General features: G+C 46.2%; 1 protein-coding gene across 2 annotated transcripts in view; it reads right to left on the bottom strand.

Annotated features, from left to right (window-relative positions):
- SYDE2 (synapse defective Rho GTPase homolog 2) overlaps positions 1–16,708 on the bottom strand; it is a 32,017-nt gene extending 15,309 nt beyond the window's left edge. Inside the window, exons 1-3 of one of the 2 annotated variants that reach the window (XM_073544409.1) lie at positions 16,345–16,708; positions 5,267–5,899; positions 335–1,425 (exon numbers count right to left, since the gene is read on the bottom strand). In XM_073544409.1, the coding sequence (XP_073400510.1) occupies positions 335–1,425; positions 5,267–5,899; positions 16,345–16,432 (1,812 nt within the window). In that variant the 5' untranslated portion in view covers positions 16,433–16,708. Of the gene's footprint in view, positions 1–334; positions 1,426–5,266; positions 5,900–14,415; positions 15,921–16,344 lie in introns of those variants that run through there. The other variant, XM_073544408.1, reaches the window with a different exon arrangement.
- Positions 16,709–16,926: the final 218 nt, after the last annotated feature.

The following is a 16,926-nucleotide window of genomic DNA, read 5'->3' as shown; positions in this document are numbered from 1 at the left end:
GTCAAGAGACCCTTAGACAATCCGGGCACTGCGGTCCATAAACGAACAGTAAAATACAGTAGTCAGAACCCAGACTAACATTGCTCTGCCAGACACCTCCGATACCCAACGGACATCACTGACTTGTAATGGGGGGTATTTTAGATTTGGTTGTGGTACCTATCATCCATGAAGCATAAGGCTGCATGATGTGCTCTTCTTTCTGGCAAATCTGCAGTTGAAGGGCCCAAGTCTCCGAAGCCAGTGTGAGCAGAGCCTAAACTAGACCGGACCATGTAGAGATTCACCTTCTACACGTGAAGACATGACATTAAGAGATGTAGTGGTTGCTTACCTGGCAGCCTCTCTTTTCTATCTCCATTATACACTTGTCCATGAGAAGTGGGACCACGAGTCCCGAATTTTCCTTCTCAACAACTTGTCGAGCGTCGACCCCAAATATGATGGGTTCTCGATCTACTCCAAGACAGTCTGCTGAGTTTTCCCACTGTTCCATGAGGCTCAGCTTCACATAGATTAAGCCCCGGGGCTCCAATTTCACTGCCAGCTGATGGGTTTTCGTGACCCTAAAAAGTCCCGGCAGGATGACAGTCCCGTGGCAACAGACTCTGTTCTTCTTTGGGGCTGGGTCCCAACTGAACACAACAAGTTTTAGGTGTTGGGCGTTCTCCAGCTCAATATTAAAGGTGTGATCCATATCTAGAAAGGAAGTCCTGCAGGTCAGCAAAGCCGTTCTCGCTTTATTCACGGAGTCAACCTGAATAGCGCAAAATACATCCTTGGAGTCGATTCTTGGAGGCTTTAAGTCCTCGGCTCCGTAGAAATGAACGCTCATGAGTCCAGACACGTACTGGAAACACTTTGGTTGATCAGAAAAGCTGTAGTGCCGGAAGGCATCAATGTCCAAATCCGACTTTGCATTATTACTCGATAGGGACTCCTTTCCCTTCGTGGACCTGCTCTCGCCTCCATGTTTACCTGACTTGGCTATAAGCTCTGGGGAGTCTCCATCGCTGAGATATCCCCCTTTACTGGAAGATTTGGACGTACCAGAATTTTTCTTCTTATAGCTATGCTGTGAAGAAACACTGCTATCCAGGTGATAGCGGCTGATGACGTTCCTGCTGGCGGCGGCTGCCGCTTGCCCGGATGACGATAATGAGGTTGCATGGCCTGCTTCCTGATAGTTTCCTTTAGCGGTGGGAGAAGGATGGTCGGAGTTTGAATGACTCCATGATGTTCCTTTGACGCTTAACTTCCTGCTGAGCTCGGGCAATTTTTTCATTTTCATAGACAATTTCCGCACCGTCCTTGGAGATTTTATTTTATCTGGAAGAGACCAATTTATGCTTCCTCCTTTTTTTCCGGGATTGGGACTACAAGGTGGTGAGAAGTCAGTGGATCCAGGAGAAATAACCTTTGGACCTAAGGGGAAAAAAAAAAAAAAAGTGTATGAGAATTTTTGCAAAAATAGGATTTACATAACTTTTATACTCCGCACATTAACCCATTCACTCTTGAACATTTGTATGCTGTGGGGAATTAAACTCCCTTCAAGAGCTCTCCCCCAACCATAACTGGTGATTATATAATGACATCTGGTAACTTCTCCCTTAATTCTAAGACAATTTTCCATCGGATTAAAAATAGTTGAATGCGATGGGTCCGCATCCTATCAAATCAGACATAAGAGGTTTCCAGGAAGAAATTTAAGAGGGTTCTGGCAGCCAATCCAGAGAAACATCTTTTACGATGGGAACATGCTGTGCAGCAACAGAGAATCCGATGTAGTGCTCGCTCTGGGATGAGGCGGTGGGCGGAAATAATCCACCACAATTCTCAGAATTCCCAGGATCTATATTAAAACTTATGAGTTATCGCCATCTGCAAACTTATATTATTCAGATCTTTATTCGGTAATATCTGTTCCTAAGAAAGTTGTGCGACACCTAATATGGCTTTACACACTAGCCAGCTTCAATTCCAATTTGTATATAGATGGTGCAAATCAATTTACAGGCTGCCAGTCCATCAGTCACATCTGCAATCTGCGGTCGCTGGACGGGAGGCCTGAGAACCACCCCTGACCTGACGGTGTCATCTTTTGACTAGCTGGGCTGGTCCGATGCAGAGCTAGGATGGCTAATCAAAAGAAGAGCAGTGGATCCCATCAGGCAAGAGGCGGTTCTCAGGCCTCCTGTCCAGCGACTACAGAAGCAGCTGATCGTCCGGGGTTCTGCAAATCAAGTTGCACCAACTCTATGTCAGGCAGTTAAAGATCTTTTCATGTGCAAGCGAGTCAGTGTCATGGAAATTAAGGAGTCGGAAGTTTGGCTTACCAACTCCACATCCCTGCTTCCAGCTACCAATAAAAAAAAACAAAACCGTCGTTACATGTGGATTCCAAAAATATATAGTCATGTACGCATTTCAGACGCACTCCAGCGTCTGAGCTAACCCCTTTTTCACTTTGACATCCATGTTTTTGGTCGGAATGGATTTCCACGCTCCTGGACAATGAGAACTGTATCGGGTGAGCTGCCTGCACATTTTCTTCTATTTGTTGCATCTTCATATGTGAGCTTAGCAGGTTCCATAAGAGTTAATAGGTGTAGAGGGGTACTGTTAAGTGTATGAAAGTACTTGCAGTCTTTTAAAAGAAAAGGAAATGAAAAAATTTGGAGAGGTCTTACAGATGTGAAAATGTATCACTGAGGAATATACTAGCCTAATCAATGCAAAATATATATATATGCCCCATCTGCATGTATAGCCATACACATTAGATGGCCGTCGGCACTTGTCTCTCCTGACCACGCCATACACCGAGCGCTCGCTGTCTAGCACTCCTGTAATCTATGAGAGAGCCGCTGTCAGACATCTCCAACGCCGACTTGATCGCAACAGATCCAAAAATTGGACACACCAGATCTTAACTCCTTCGACAAATAGTCTGGGGTCCCCCATACACAGACTGTCAGCTCAACTCATTGTTATTGGAAGGTTCAGCCAACCTTAGTCTAATGCTTATGGAGGTCTTAAGAAATACTTTACATGCGCTGTAACTTTATGCCCCTGACAAACCTGGAAACGCAAGAAAAATGGAGAGAGATAAACTTCTGTGAAAAACAAAGGGGAGAGAAGTGACCCTCCTGAACGATCGGCCTTGTATCCGGACATCCTGAGCGATGTGTTAAATTCCTGAATCCAGGGTCAGATCCGCAGATTTTCTAGGAATAGCTACAGCAACGAAATAGAAGAAAAACACAAAAGCCACATCCGGAGCGTCTCTATATATATGATAAACCACCCTGAAGACGTTCCTTCCTCTAAACTGGACGTCCGCAACCTGCCGCACTCCCGCTGATGCGACACTACAACTCCCAGCATCTCAGATTCCTGGCTAGTGGTAATTTCACAGCAGTCCGAGTCCCACAGGTGGCTAAACGCCTGTCCAAACCATGGCCTAGCTACTGCAAAACTATCACCTCCATCATTGCCCGGGCATCACTGCAACACCCGCATGCAAAAGCCAAGAGCTGCGCTGAAACTACGACTCCCACCAGGCACCCAACTATCGGAGCGTGAGCCAGTGCTGAAAGAAGGACAAATGGTGCTTCTATGCCTATTTTCGCTATGTATACACGTGGAGGGCCTGTCCGAACGCCACTCACATAGGAGCAGTTTATGGAGGGGATGGGGGTGCTCACGTCACAGACGCTCCATTTAGCAGAGCAGGACAAAGCCCTTCTCATACGGCAGTAACGAGTCACAGGAAAGCAGGATATTAAACCTTCTCCGCTTTTCTGGCTCCGTTAACATAACATCGCTCAGATTCGATTACATAACAGAAGACTACCGGAGAACTGCAAAGAAAATGTATTGAAATAGACATTTATTTTTCTTCTCCCCCAGAACTGCCTAAACAGCATAAAGGCTGCCGCCATCAGAGGAATATACGTGTAGACGGACCAATAATGATATACTGGGATCAACAATCCCCATCTAGAAAGACTGTTGCCCATAGCAACCAATCAGCACTCCGCTTTCATGCCTAAAAGAGCTTTGGACAAAAGAAAGCTGTGCAGTGATTGGTTGCTATGGGTAACAGATGTTTTCCTTTATCCAACAGTAACTGAGGCCTAGCGTTTATTGTTTTTCTGTCACAGGCATTATTTATGTGAATGTGCATTAGAGAAACTCCTATATGTGACAAGCCTGACCGCTCTTTTAGACAAAATATCGCTAAGGAAAAGAGAAGTTGCCCATAGCAGCCAACCAGTTCAGTTTACATTTTCCCCCCCAAAAATACAAACAAAAAAAAACAAAAAAAAACCACCACACAACCAGACAGGGGCTGGAATCTGATTTCTAAGGACAACGGATCCACTTAATGACAAGTAGCAGCAGCCCTAGGACCACCCATAACTATATGCCCAGTTAGTGACTGTCCAATGCCCTCCCTCAGTCTAAAAGGGGCACGGATATAGTCATTGTGAACCACAACTCCCATCCTCTTCAGTGGAAGCTTTCAGTAGCAGTCCATCTTCTTTAAAATGAGTTGCCCGCCTCTGGGGACTTTTTTTTTTTTATTTAAATGCATGTATTTGGAGCTTAAAATCACTTTTGTAATTTGGTTTCATTACAAATTTTGCAGTTTTGCTTTTGCAGGTCTTATATTTCCGTTCATATTGACATTTAATGTGCTCTGTGGTCAGAAAGCAACTTAGAAAAAGACATAAAATAGCTACAAGTTCCCCACTGGACCCTCAGAAGGCGCTCACTGACTGATTTCCAGATACCCATTCTACAGGTGGCAATACACGGTGCAGCGCAGAGGCCAAACACTAAAGGCAAACAGTGGAAAAATTTAATGAAAATTACAAAAATAATTTTTTTTAGCCACATTTTATGCCTTTAAGACAAAGAAAGTCCCAAAAGGTCAAATTTTTTAATTGACAAAAAAAATGTGAGTAAAGAGGTGAATGGAAAAAACTAGTGAAATAGAAAAGTAGAGAGAAGCTCATTTACTATGTTGTAAATTGGTTTTGCAAATGAGAATTAGCACAAAGCACAATTTGCAGATAAGCAGCGGCTTCTTTAGCATCACGGCTTATGTCCAATTATATGGACCAAACACGGACGGACGGATGGATGGTGCTTATATGTTATAAGATAACACTGCACCAAAACAGGGGCTTGTTCAAGACTTCAAAACAGACCAAATGCAAGTTATAACATCACATAATCCAGCAGAGGGTCCTACCAGGGTCATGAGATCCGAATGCAGGGGGCTCCTCTGTAGACAGGGATGCTGCCGTCTTGCACACAAATCTCTGCTTGCACAGCTGCACGCCATAGTCCATGGAATCCAAGGAATCTCCATTATTATCCGGGGTTGGAGCCAGCGGCTCAGCCGGACCTGGCAGGCATACTGGTCTTGCTGGTACTTCCGACACGTCATATTCAGATTCACAAGCATTCAGGTCAGGGAAGCTTTTGGGGCAAATGTAAGGTTCATCATCCTCGGGGATTGGATTGTACCAAATTTCCCCTTCATCATCAGCATCATTGTCTTCGCTCAGATCAGAGGTGCCAGTTGGCACACGAGCGACGGTTGGCGCCGAGGGCGCAGTCTCCATTGCTTTGCTGGACACATCTCTATCCGGTCGCGATAGTTGGAGGACAGTTTCTTTAATGACTGCATGACTAGAGTTCCAGGTTTGATGGCTCGGTTTCTGGCTCTCAGTCACGCGAGGGTACTTATGGGTGCTCTGTGTAAGCCAGTTCCGTTTTTTGGATACGGTGATGTGGTTGTTTTGAAGGTTGTGTTGGTTCACCTCGATGACTTTAAGATCTCGTCTGATGACTGACGAGGAGTAGGTGTTCTCGATGAAGTCTGTAAATCAGAGAGAAAACAATAGTGAGAGACTCAACCATTACATAAAGCACACTCAAACAACTAAAAAATGGCGCAAGACTCTGAAGGCATGAAAAAAAGTGTTGCTAGTGCCAGTAGTATCGAGGAGGTAAAAGAATTGTACATTTACATCCAAAACATACAGCGGCTACAATATGGAGAATAGTGGGTGATCTCAAGCATCCTGGTATAGGCCGTACTGTCTCCTCACACACTGGTCCAGTTTTAGGAAACACCTCATTCTGCAGATGGTAGGGAATCACTATCCTTTTGTAATACTGGTGATAATTCAGCAATCTTCCAGTGACTAGCTTATTAGCTTTGTACAGATTCAAGAAGAGTTTGCAAAAAGCTATTTAAAAATGGTCTGTTAGTTGCCGGAAATATGTATTTTAATTTTTTTTTTTTTTTTTACTATGAGCAAAAGCCACTGTTCTCCCGAATCTGATGTTTAGTTTTTTGTTCCTATGCCTCTCCAGTACCAAGATATGGCCCACTCTTCCCTTCATATAAATCTGGTCTTGTTAGCCAAATGGGTATGGACCCAAAAGAGGACATCCACTTAAAAGTTAAGGATCACGCCTACTTCGCTTAAGAGGATATAAACAGGGAACGAAGAGGCGCAGGAACATAAGAATAACAAAACTGCCGGATTCTGGAAAACAGTGGCATTTAAACCAGGTAAAAATTAAAAAATAAAAAATTATAATAATTTGAGAAGAGCAAGTCTATTCCCAGGACTTTGGTCTAATAGCCAGGTTAGTATTCTGTGCCTCCTGGTAAGGAGCCCTGCAAACCACCTCCTCCTTGCCATCATCAGCGGCTCTTTTCGATTAGCCGGCCTGGCTCGACGTCATTCCCGGACATGACATGGTCTCAATGTCGGTGGTTCGTAGGGTTCCAACCCTGGGGCCACGGACTACTGCAAACGTCTTCACTAATCTCCAAATCCCACTGAAGAGGACAATGAGGAGGCCAAGAGCAGCCAACACGCCATGCACAACCATAGATAGCTTTGTGTATCTAGGTACAGCGCTATAGCTAACTAATGGGAGGTGAACCAACCCCACCGATTCAAAGCCCTGGGTATTGAGATGACCCTCTGCGTGCACAGCGATGTGTGCACTTCTGACGGAAGACTTGTGTATAGTGCTGCAAAGACATGTCCCATTCAAACCAAAAATAAAAACTACATACCGCACAGTATACCATTATTAAATAGCCTCCATCTTCGCAAGAACCATCTGCTACGCTTCCTACAGCACAATGATATATACTGGCCTGATGGCGCCCTATGGATGCATTCAGTAATATTCTGGAAAAGCCTTGGCGTATATTTTCAACGTAGGGGTCTGACGCTACGTACACAAAACCTTATAGCTCCCAGATACCGCAGAGATTATGGCACATGATCCTGAACCCCATACCCTACATAGGTTCACATAAATAATTATAAATGGCATGAAGCAGTTAGGGGGCTGCCGATACAGAATTTGGCCCAAGCAACAACTCAAAGCAGCATTTCAGAACTTGACATGGACAGAGACGACTGAACGGGATCCTGTTAATTGCATCCATTCATCGGGCTATTAGCATCAAGGGGACGATTACGGCACAACATATGCTCTCCATTCATCTCTATCTACACGTCCTCACAGGCTGCACAATACCGCCTGCATTAAACCCTTGTTTACCCAATCCTGTCTATTAATGTCGCCCTGGATAATGCAGAGATTACAGCAGGCAAATTGTAGACACTGAGCAGGCCGCAGTACTCATCCGGCCTCGTGTTCTTCAGGAGGGGGGGGGGACGCGAATATTGGCAGAATATTATTTGGCCATTCAGGTTATGTGAAGCTTGTGACAGCACTGGGTACGATACCACGGACAGGTTTATACTTGTGCTGCATTCCACCAAAAGCTCAGGACGGACTGGAAGCCATCGCTATCTCCAGCATCGGCTGATGATTAACCAGAGGTGGTATTAATACAGACAATTAAGTCTATCCCGATGCCAGACACGTCCCTGGGTCAGCGAAAACAAGAAAACAGTTATACTCAAAAATTTTAAGTAATCAAGTATTTTGTCTATTGCAAAATTGTTACAAATTCTAAATTTTGTGGAAAAGCTGGGTAGCAAGTAATAAATCCATTACCACTGCCACCCAGACGCCTAGAATTGGCATTTAGCAATCTGAATGGCAAATCCATACATTGGAATATATATAGTCGATCTGCAGTCATTTAATGGTGTATTAACATATACTAACTTCCAGTGTGCACAGAAGACCATCCATAAAATGTCAGAGTCATCAGCAGCTCGTATCCTTTTTACATCCTGACGATAATTTTTATGCGTGCATAAAAATTATCACACTCAAGAAGCGAAAGCTTTACTGGTTCGTGGGCTGTTAGCAAGCCTGTATGGAAGAGCCAATAGTCGGGAACCAGGGTCCCTACAAACAGCTCATCTAAATGGTCCCATTAGTCCTAAACCCTTAGAACTAATTAACTAAATTAGATAATAGACAGAAGCCCGGGCCCCTTTCGCGTGAGCTGACCTAACAGTCTAGGATGCTGCTAGTTTGGGTCATGAGGTCAATGGTGACGCCAGGACTTGAGGATGCAATATAGACAAGAAAATTGCAGATAAGACTTTTCAACATGCTGGCTCATGGGGATTCATGTAAGCAGTGATGTGGATGGACCTAAATTGAAGGGTATTGGACACCAGACAGTTTAGTGTGTAGTCAAAAAAACTGTTTGCAAAAACTATTGCAAAACTACAGGAAAAAAAAAAAAAAAAAAGTGAAAAAAGCCACGATAATCGCCGGATCTACTAAACGACTCAAATTTGCTAATAAAATGCCAACTGCAAATGGGCCAAGCAAGCACAAATCAGAGGCCGTTAAGGATAGAAATACACAGGAACGGAAATGCTCACTGTAGCAGTCAATTAACACTCCGTCCCCATAAGTGACCTTTAGGCTGTGCACTTCCTCTTGGGATTATATGCACACAGCTATTTTTATAATCCCAGGGGCCTGAATGTGGGAACGGCTCCTAGTTGCAGACGATGGACTGGTTTTCAGCAATCACATTCTGCATTAAAGCAGCCAGTCATGAACTGGATCAGTCAAATCATGGCACTGATTAATTCCCCCAGCGATCAGACACAGGATAGTGACCAGCTGTAATTGTGGGACCAACTCTTTAATATGGAAAGGATGTCACCTTATTTCTTAAACATAGGAGAGAGCAATTACAAAGGGTATCTCCGATGCAGAATGAGCACTTGTAATACTTCATTTCTCCTGTGGAGGAGCTGCAGGGATACTAAACATTTCACAGTTGATCACTGATCGTCTCAGAGGTATATTGATCGGCTTTTTGTAGAGGACCCTACTGACAAGACGACATCTAAAATGCAGATTCCCTTTAAGGACAGTTTCACAGTGTTGGGTTAGGTTTCTCGCTGCATTCTGAACAATAGTTTTGCAATTTATCTCACTGTAAAGTGTCTAAAAACAGCATGAGAAAAAAAAAAAAACAAAAAAAAAAAAACACATTGGAAATTACCCAAATCCTTTTCAAATACTTGAAAACGCATTGCATGCAACATGGTGCAATGCTTACAGTGCACTGAAGCTTGCTGGGAGTTGTAGTTTGACAGCCTTTCAACAGCTCCAGAGCCAAAAGGTCCTCTCCTAGATTTATGTCCGTGCAAGGTATTGGTGTTCACCAACTGCAGACGTAGCTTCTCCAACAGCTGGAGGCTACAGAGCAAACAAACCTTTCACCAAGGCATCTGTGCATGTGGACGTCTCACACACCGCTCCCCTAACAAAGGGCCATTCACATCAACGTGGTGTCAGAATTCCAGGAACTGAAATCTCCATTTGGTGCCAAAGGGGTTAGAGAGTCACAGAAGCTTCTTTCTGGAAAGCAGTGGTGCTCCAAAACCACGTGGACCTCACCGACCTGACACATACCCATGACAGATCCATGCCCGGAGTGACCCATCCTCAGTAATACAATTTATTTGGGAAAAATGAGAAATGTGGCATCTAAAGATCGCTTCTGGGTTTGACACTTTTTTTTTTTTTTTTTTTTAACTCCGGGTAAATTGTAGTAAAATTACAGATTGAACTCAATGGGAAAAATCCAAAAGAGAAATTGACATGTTTGGTGACAGTCTAAGCATTCTTATTGATGCCCCGCTGCTTTCTGCCATTGTCCAGGGCAAGTTACAGGTCACAGAAATTCACTAAAGGCCCTACAGACAGACTTATAGCTGATCTTTATGGGCTCAGCCGTCTAATGTGTATGGGGGGCACAGTTCGACTGCTAGTTAAGGGGGGGGAGGGGAGGGGGAGCAACGAGGATGGTCGACAGACATGGCCAATTTCAGACTGACAGTCTCTTCTTTCTAGGAGATAAGCTGTCGGAAGATGTATCAGTCAGCGGTTTTCTCATACAGAACACAGGAGCAAGCACTCCTGTGTGTGGGATAGATGGCAGAGATGGCTGTTGGCCGGGGATGAGCAGACCCCCATGGAAGTTCTGGTACCCTACCAGAACTTTTTTCCATAGTTCGGTTTGGGGACCAGAAACCCATTGTAAACAATGAGGACCCAAAATTTTCAGCTGAAAAATAACTCTCCCCCCTCGCAGACTTCCCCTGAACTCCGAACTTTGCACCAGACTTCCGGGAGAAGTCAGTGTTCGGCGTTTAGCACCGGACGCCAACTGTCTGTGACGGACCCTGAACATTTAAGTTTGGGCTCGCTCATCTCTTCTGTTGGCAACTTCCAGCCGACAGCCATCTAATGTTCATGGCTGGCTTTTGACTTGCAACTTTTTTTTTTCTAATTTGAGGGTCTTTTACACTGGGATATTATGAGAATTAATTTTGTTGGCGATGGGATATTTTTAGGACTGTCTAAAAATAATCGTTTAGCAGCGTCACACGCAACGCGCAAGCATCTTTTAAGCATTAGTAGTGAGGCAATCTAAAAAACCTGTGGTTATTGTTACATATTACTAAGCGCCATTTATAAGTTTATGTCTCACTATATTGATAAATGTTTTTTTGTTTTTTACAGCTTTACCACCAGGTATCAATGAGTCCTTAGATGTAAACCTGTACTAGCCAGGAAGAGGTAACACTATACAGCGACACTGCACCATACACTGATGTGAACACTATGGGCAGTCATGGGAGCCGCCATATACTGCCAGGTTTGTTTTCCTTCCCTCGATTGAATAAAAAGCCATTTAGTAATTTCTGGCTACAGGCGAGAGCCAAGTTTACTGCAGTGGATGCTCTTTTTGCATAAAGGCTCTCTACTTAAGTGTTATGATAATGAGACTTTTGTGAACACAATCAATCCCAATCAAGATCTAACAACAAAGACTATGCCCACACTCAATGCCAGGAGGTAGCACTACAAGCTGGCATCAGATGGCAATCTGGTCAAGATGCAGAAGTTAGCATTTCTACTACCCCAAATAAGTTATCCCCTATAAACTGGATACGTGTCACCTGAAGGACCTACCGATCAAGAGAACAAGTTACCTGTACCTGCACCGCGCCATTCAAGTCTAAGACAGATACCCGAGTATAGACTTGAATGAAGCAGCAAGGAACATGTAATATCTGACCGCAAGTTCCCTCTAAAGAAGAACCAGGTCTAAAGGCCCCTTTACATTTAGCGATGCACCAGCGATCCCGACAATTCTGGCAATCAAGAGTTTTGTGGTCACCCTGTGAGAAACAAAATTCTTAAAAAAAAAAAAAAAAAAAAAAAAAAAAAAAAAAATATTTGCAACGTGACAGAAGATAGATTTATATGTACTATTTTTGGACACAAAAGGTGCAGGAACACTTGGCAGAACGTCCTGTGAATACCCTGGAATGAACCACACACAATATAGCTGAATGTCCCACCACCGCTGGGGAAAAAAAAAAAAAAAAAAAAGGGATAAATCTTCCTGAAGCTGTCAGATAAGCCCAGGGGCCTGTATGAACATGGCTCCAAATTCCTGGTTTGTTCTGCCCACAGCAATGACATCTCAACAATTGGCACCGAGAGGCTGGAATATTTACATTCACCGCAGAGCCAATAATGGGATAAAACTCGCCGATCCGTAGGAGACGGGTTTATTCTGCTTTAGTTGCAGACACAGGGATAACTGGGATGGATGGGGGTTTTTTTTTTGCAGGAAACATGAATCATAACAGCCCCCCATTAAGCAGTCTATGAAATCTCAAATTTAAAAAAAAAAAAATAAATAAATTACAGGGTGTCAGATGCCACCATCTTGCCCTGTGTCAGGACTGGAGGGTGCAAAGGGAACAGAGTCATCTCAGAAAGTCTGTACCACCGTCCATCTAGTCTGTAGGATACTGAACCACAAATTCTACCAAACTAGGTACAAGGTATGGAAGAACACAACTCCCAGCAGGTTCTGACACCCACAATTTGCTTATAGAGTCCAACGCCAATAACACGACAGGTTTTCTGCCAGTGTCAGAGAAATGGTGTTCAGTCCCTTGCATGCTGCAGCCAATCGTTGGCCTTAGCAGTGGCTATTATACATACAGTATGTGACTGCTGAGGCAGGCGACTGGCTGCAGCGGTCAAGTACCTGATAGATGAGTCTGCACAGACCACACTTTTCACCATTTATAGCTCAATTTCTAAGCAGCAATAGTGAACACAACCAAGGTTATGATCAGCAATCTGCATGACCAAATGATCCACCCCATTGGTCACACTTAAGGTGGCCATACCTGTTTTTGGATGAACATCTAGTACTAAAGAAAAAGCGGAATCGGACATTCAAAAAGTGTGATCCTTTGGTAATCAAGGGAAGACAAGCCGCCGTGTCGTGTTGCAGTGGCCAGATACGCTGACCATGGTCGGATCATAATACCTGGCCCAACCGCTGGTTGTCTCGACCTGAACCAATGCCTCATATACGCCCATGAGAAAGGTTGCATAGGTCTTGAGAACTCGCGCTCGGGCCAGGTATTATGATCCAGGCACGGCCAGCGTTTCACAGATGTGCGAAACCTGTCTACAACTAAAAGGTGCACAAGCCTTCCTATGTCAGAAGAACTGAAAAACCAGCTAATGCGCTTTCGTCATTAGGCAGAAGGTGGGAAGAAAAATCGGAAATACTAAAAAGGGGCTGGCCAGGGTCAAAAAAGCATTGCTGCCTTTAGCATGATTTATGGTACAAAGCTGCAATACCAAATGCGATTTACAGACAGGGGTGGCAATGGTTTTGGATGAAGGCCACCATGTTTTCCTAACCTTGGCCAACCTCCTTAGTTTTCAATATGCCACATCCTTTTGTTCTCATTGCAATAAAGGTGTCTGAACAAAGCTCCTACCATTCAGAATACATGCACGCTCAGCTGAATCAAGCGTACCTGTGCATCGGGAAGGCAGGAAGAAGAGCCATCAGCCGAACAGTGACAATATATGGCAAGAATAGACTGCGCACAAATAACTTATGCTTTGAGGTTACTGCAAAAACGACATGAAAGTTTCTCTATGCGAATACTGGATAGCAAGATAGACAGATACAGTCAGGAAATATAGAGTTACAATGAACATCCCGAAGCTTGAAATTCTGAAATTGACCTCAGCGATTTAACCCTTTGTTAAAAAGGCAAGCCGACATCTGACCGCCAAGCTTCCTCTTAAACCCTCAGCCACATATAAATGTATCCCCGACCTAATTGTTTAACCGAGAAACAAATTAGTACCTGCAAAGTCTATAATTTGCTGCTGATCTCCGAGGCTGGGAAACAATCCCCTGCTCAGAGTCGTAATCTGAAATCTATGTTGGATATTTCAGGTCTAAAAGCAAAAAGCAATTCACTGGAAAGAAAGTCTAAATCACAGCAATCTAAAGTCAGGCAGAGCAAAAAGCGGCTAATGGGCACCGAGCGCGGCGACGGCTATATCTTTATATGGTATTAACAGGCAGAGGGAACAAAGGAATCTGCTCTGTTTAGTCTGCACTGTGACAGCTCCGGCTTCCTATATACAAACGCTACAAACATCGGATATATTGTATTTACTGTACAAGGAAATCATAAAGTATCCAAGAAAGGAAGAGGGGAATACCACCGGCTCCTACTAAAACCAAGGGACACATTTCTCCATCACCTTGTCACTGTATGCGGCCAAGAGACTTTATATACCATATAATCAATGCAAATAAAGTGTGCACATCACCCAATATGTAGAAGATGCATGCAACATGGAGGGAATATCACCCACAGATACACAAAAGATAAGAGCGAGATATGTACAAAAGGTCCTCTCATGCAATACGGCACCGTAAAACCAGAACTGAGAGATACAGAGTACGACCCATCACCAAGTGCCACCCGTTAGTACCGGTCCCACAAGAGAAGAGCTAGTGGTCATTGGTTGGTGCAGGCCTGGAGCTGGGCCCGTGCCCTGCTCGCCTACCTGATTTCTCCTGGAGAAGCTCAGATTTGGTGCTAGCCTCCGACTTGCCGAAGCCGCCACCTTTCTGGGACGATCCGATGAGCCGTTCCTTCATTTCCAGAGACAATAAACGTCCTTTGTACATCCACTTTTGCATTTTCCGGACGGTGAGTCCTGAAGGTTTGGGTGAAGAGCCGCCCTGGTCTTCCAATATGGCATCTTCATTCCTGGTGATACCAAAGTCCCCTGGTGTCCCAGGATGGCTTTGGATGCCGCTTTCGGCTGCTCTCCAGTTCACAGTGGATAAAATGTCTTGGGGACTACCCTCGCTGCTGTCCACATCAGCCTGGTGGCCAATAGAGCCCTGACTGTGCTCATAATCACACTCGGAAGACAAGCTGCTATTGACGGGGCTGTACTTGATCTGACTGTCACTATGGCACTTATGGAACGGCTCCAGGGTCGGAAGGGGAGATACCGTATCCAAGCTTTTGCTAATTCTTCGCATTCTGATCAACTGGGCTGTCATCAACGCATTCAGGGACACTAAATCGCTATGGGAGACTTGTTTAGGACTGGCCTCATCTGAAGACCACATGTCACTTTCCACAACCCGGGCGGAAGACTGGGAAAAGACACTATCTTGGGACTGGGAGCTGGAAGGGCAAGTTTCTAACCTGGTGCCCATCTTACTGGTATGGCTCTCCAGGGGCATGTCATGCATGGCATGAATTAATAAGTAATAGGCCTCCTGCAATTGGGATCTGAGTCGGTCAGTTTCCAGGTAAACGTCCAAACTGCCTTTTCTGTCCGGGTGAGCCTGTGGGGTTAGGACCGCCGTCCCTGTGTACTGGTTATTGCACTGGGAGTCACTGGTGCCAGTGATCAAGAGATTCTCATTATCGTAATAATCGTCCTCCTCGCTGTCCTCAGAATGGCTCTGGATGCCCCCATAAAAAGATCCTCCCGCCAGAACCAGAGGCGGATTACGGCCATTGACTGTGCTCCCGCCAGATGCAAAAAGCCCAACACCCATACGGGGATTTTGGGGCACACTCCTGTCTGGGATATGAGGGTATATGAAGTTTAGGGGGGTGGGCGCACTGTGAGGGGGCCAGTGCTCCTCAAAATCAGGGCTGAGGCTATAGGGGGCACTACCTGGGGGTTTTAACAGAGGAGCATCCAGAATGTGATGTCCAGAATAGGAATAATGTCCTTGACTGTTAGAAAAGCGGGGAGGACAGGGGTCTTCAAAATCCAAATTGCTGTAGTGAGAATGTCTGCACCCCACGCAGTCCCTGCACCCCATATATGCCTGGTCCCATTGGGAGGGGCGATTGTCATTGTTATTGTTGTGATTCGGGGTGTTCCACCCTCCAGGCGGTCCTGCACTGCTCCTGGACCCCAAGAAAATCTCAACAGGATCCCCCACTTCTTGCCTTGTGGTGTGAGTTCTGTACTTCTTATCCATTCTGCACCCCATCCCCAGCCCCCCGGTGTCAGCCCTGCACCCCGTCCCCGTCCCCAGCCCCCCGGTGTCAGCCCTGCACCCCGTCCCCAGCCCCCCGGTGTCAGCCCTGCACCCCGTCCTCAGCCCCCCGGTGTCAGCCCTGCACCCCGTCCTCAGCCCCCCGGTGTCAGCCCTGCACCCCGTCCTCAGCCCCCCGGTGTCAGCCCTGCACCCCGTCCTCAGCCCCCCGGTGTCAGCCCTGCACCCCGTCCTCAGCCCCCCGGTGTCAGCCCTGCACCCCGTCCTCAGCCCCCCGGTGTCAGCCCTGCACCCCGTCCTCAGCCCCCCGGTGTCAGCCCTGCACCCCGTCCTCAGCCCCCCGGTGTCAGCCCTGCACCCCGGGGCTCCTGCAGTCACGCAGCCATTGCACTGCTCGGGCGTCCCTCTGCGCTCCGGGTGTCCGGCCACCCTGCGCCCACCGCCCCCGGGCTGCTCTTTACCTTCTCCGTTAGCGCGTCCCCCCGCCGGCCCCTTCTTGGATCTCTTCCCCCGCAGTTTGGATAAAGTCCTCCGCAGAGGATCAGCCATTCCTTCCCAGTGCCCTCAGCAGGAGCTGCTCCGGGCGGCGGAGTGTCCGTGAGAGCCCGGCTCCATAGTGTCCGGTGTCCCCGGGCGGTGTAGCGCATGTACTGGCTGATGCTGCGCTGAGTGTCCCGGCTGCCGCGTCCGCTCCGGTTCCCGGCTGTGCGCTGTGTGTCGGGGCCGCTCTCCGGGACTCCTCTCCCTGCACATACTTGGAATATTTCTGGGGTGAGAGGCCGCGGGTCGGCGCCTGCGCACTGCACCAGGGAGGCGGAGCTGAAGGGACCAGACTGGTTATCTGATCACGTGATCTACAACCTGTGGCTCGTCAGCTGTGGTGAAGATAGCGCTAAGCATCAAGGGAGCTGTAGTTCTGCTCTACTCCTCACTGCCTCATAAACAGAGCACATGGCACCAGCAAACCCTGCCCAGTGTAAACAAATAAAAAAAATTACACTGCACCCATGTGACCCTGGTGCTTGTGGGTCCCTCAGATGACA

Source organism: Dendrobates tinctorius, unplaced genomic scaffold, assembly GCF_039654945.1.
Source record: "Dendrobates tinctorius isolate UK_male_01 unplaced genomic scaffold, ASM3965494v1 ptg000138l, whole genome shotgun sequence".
NCBI classification, from domain to species: Eukaryota; Metazoa; Chordata; class Amphibia; order Anura; family Dendrobatidae; genus Dendrobates; species Dendrobates tinctorius.
This window is presented reverse-complemented; position numbering and strand designations above follow the sequence as displayed.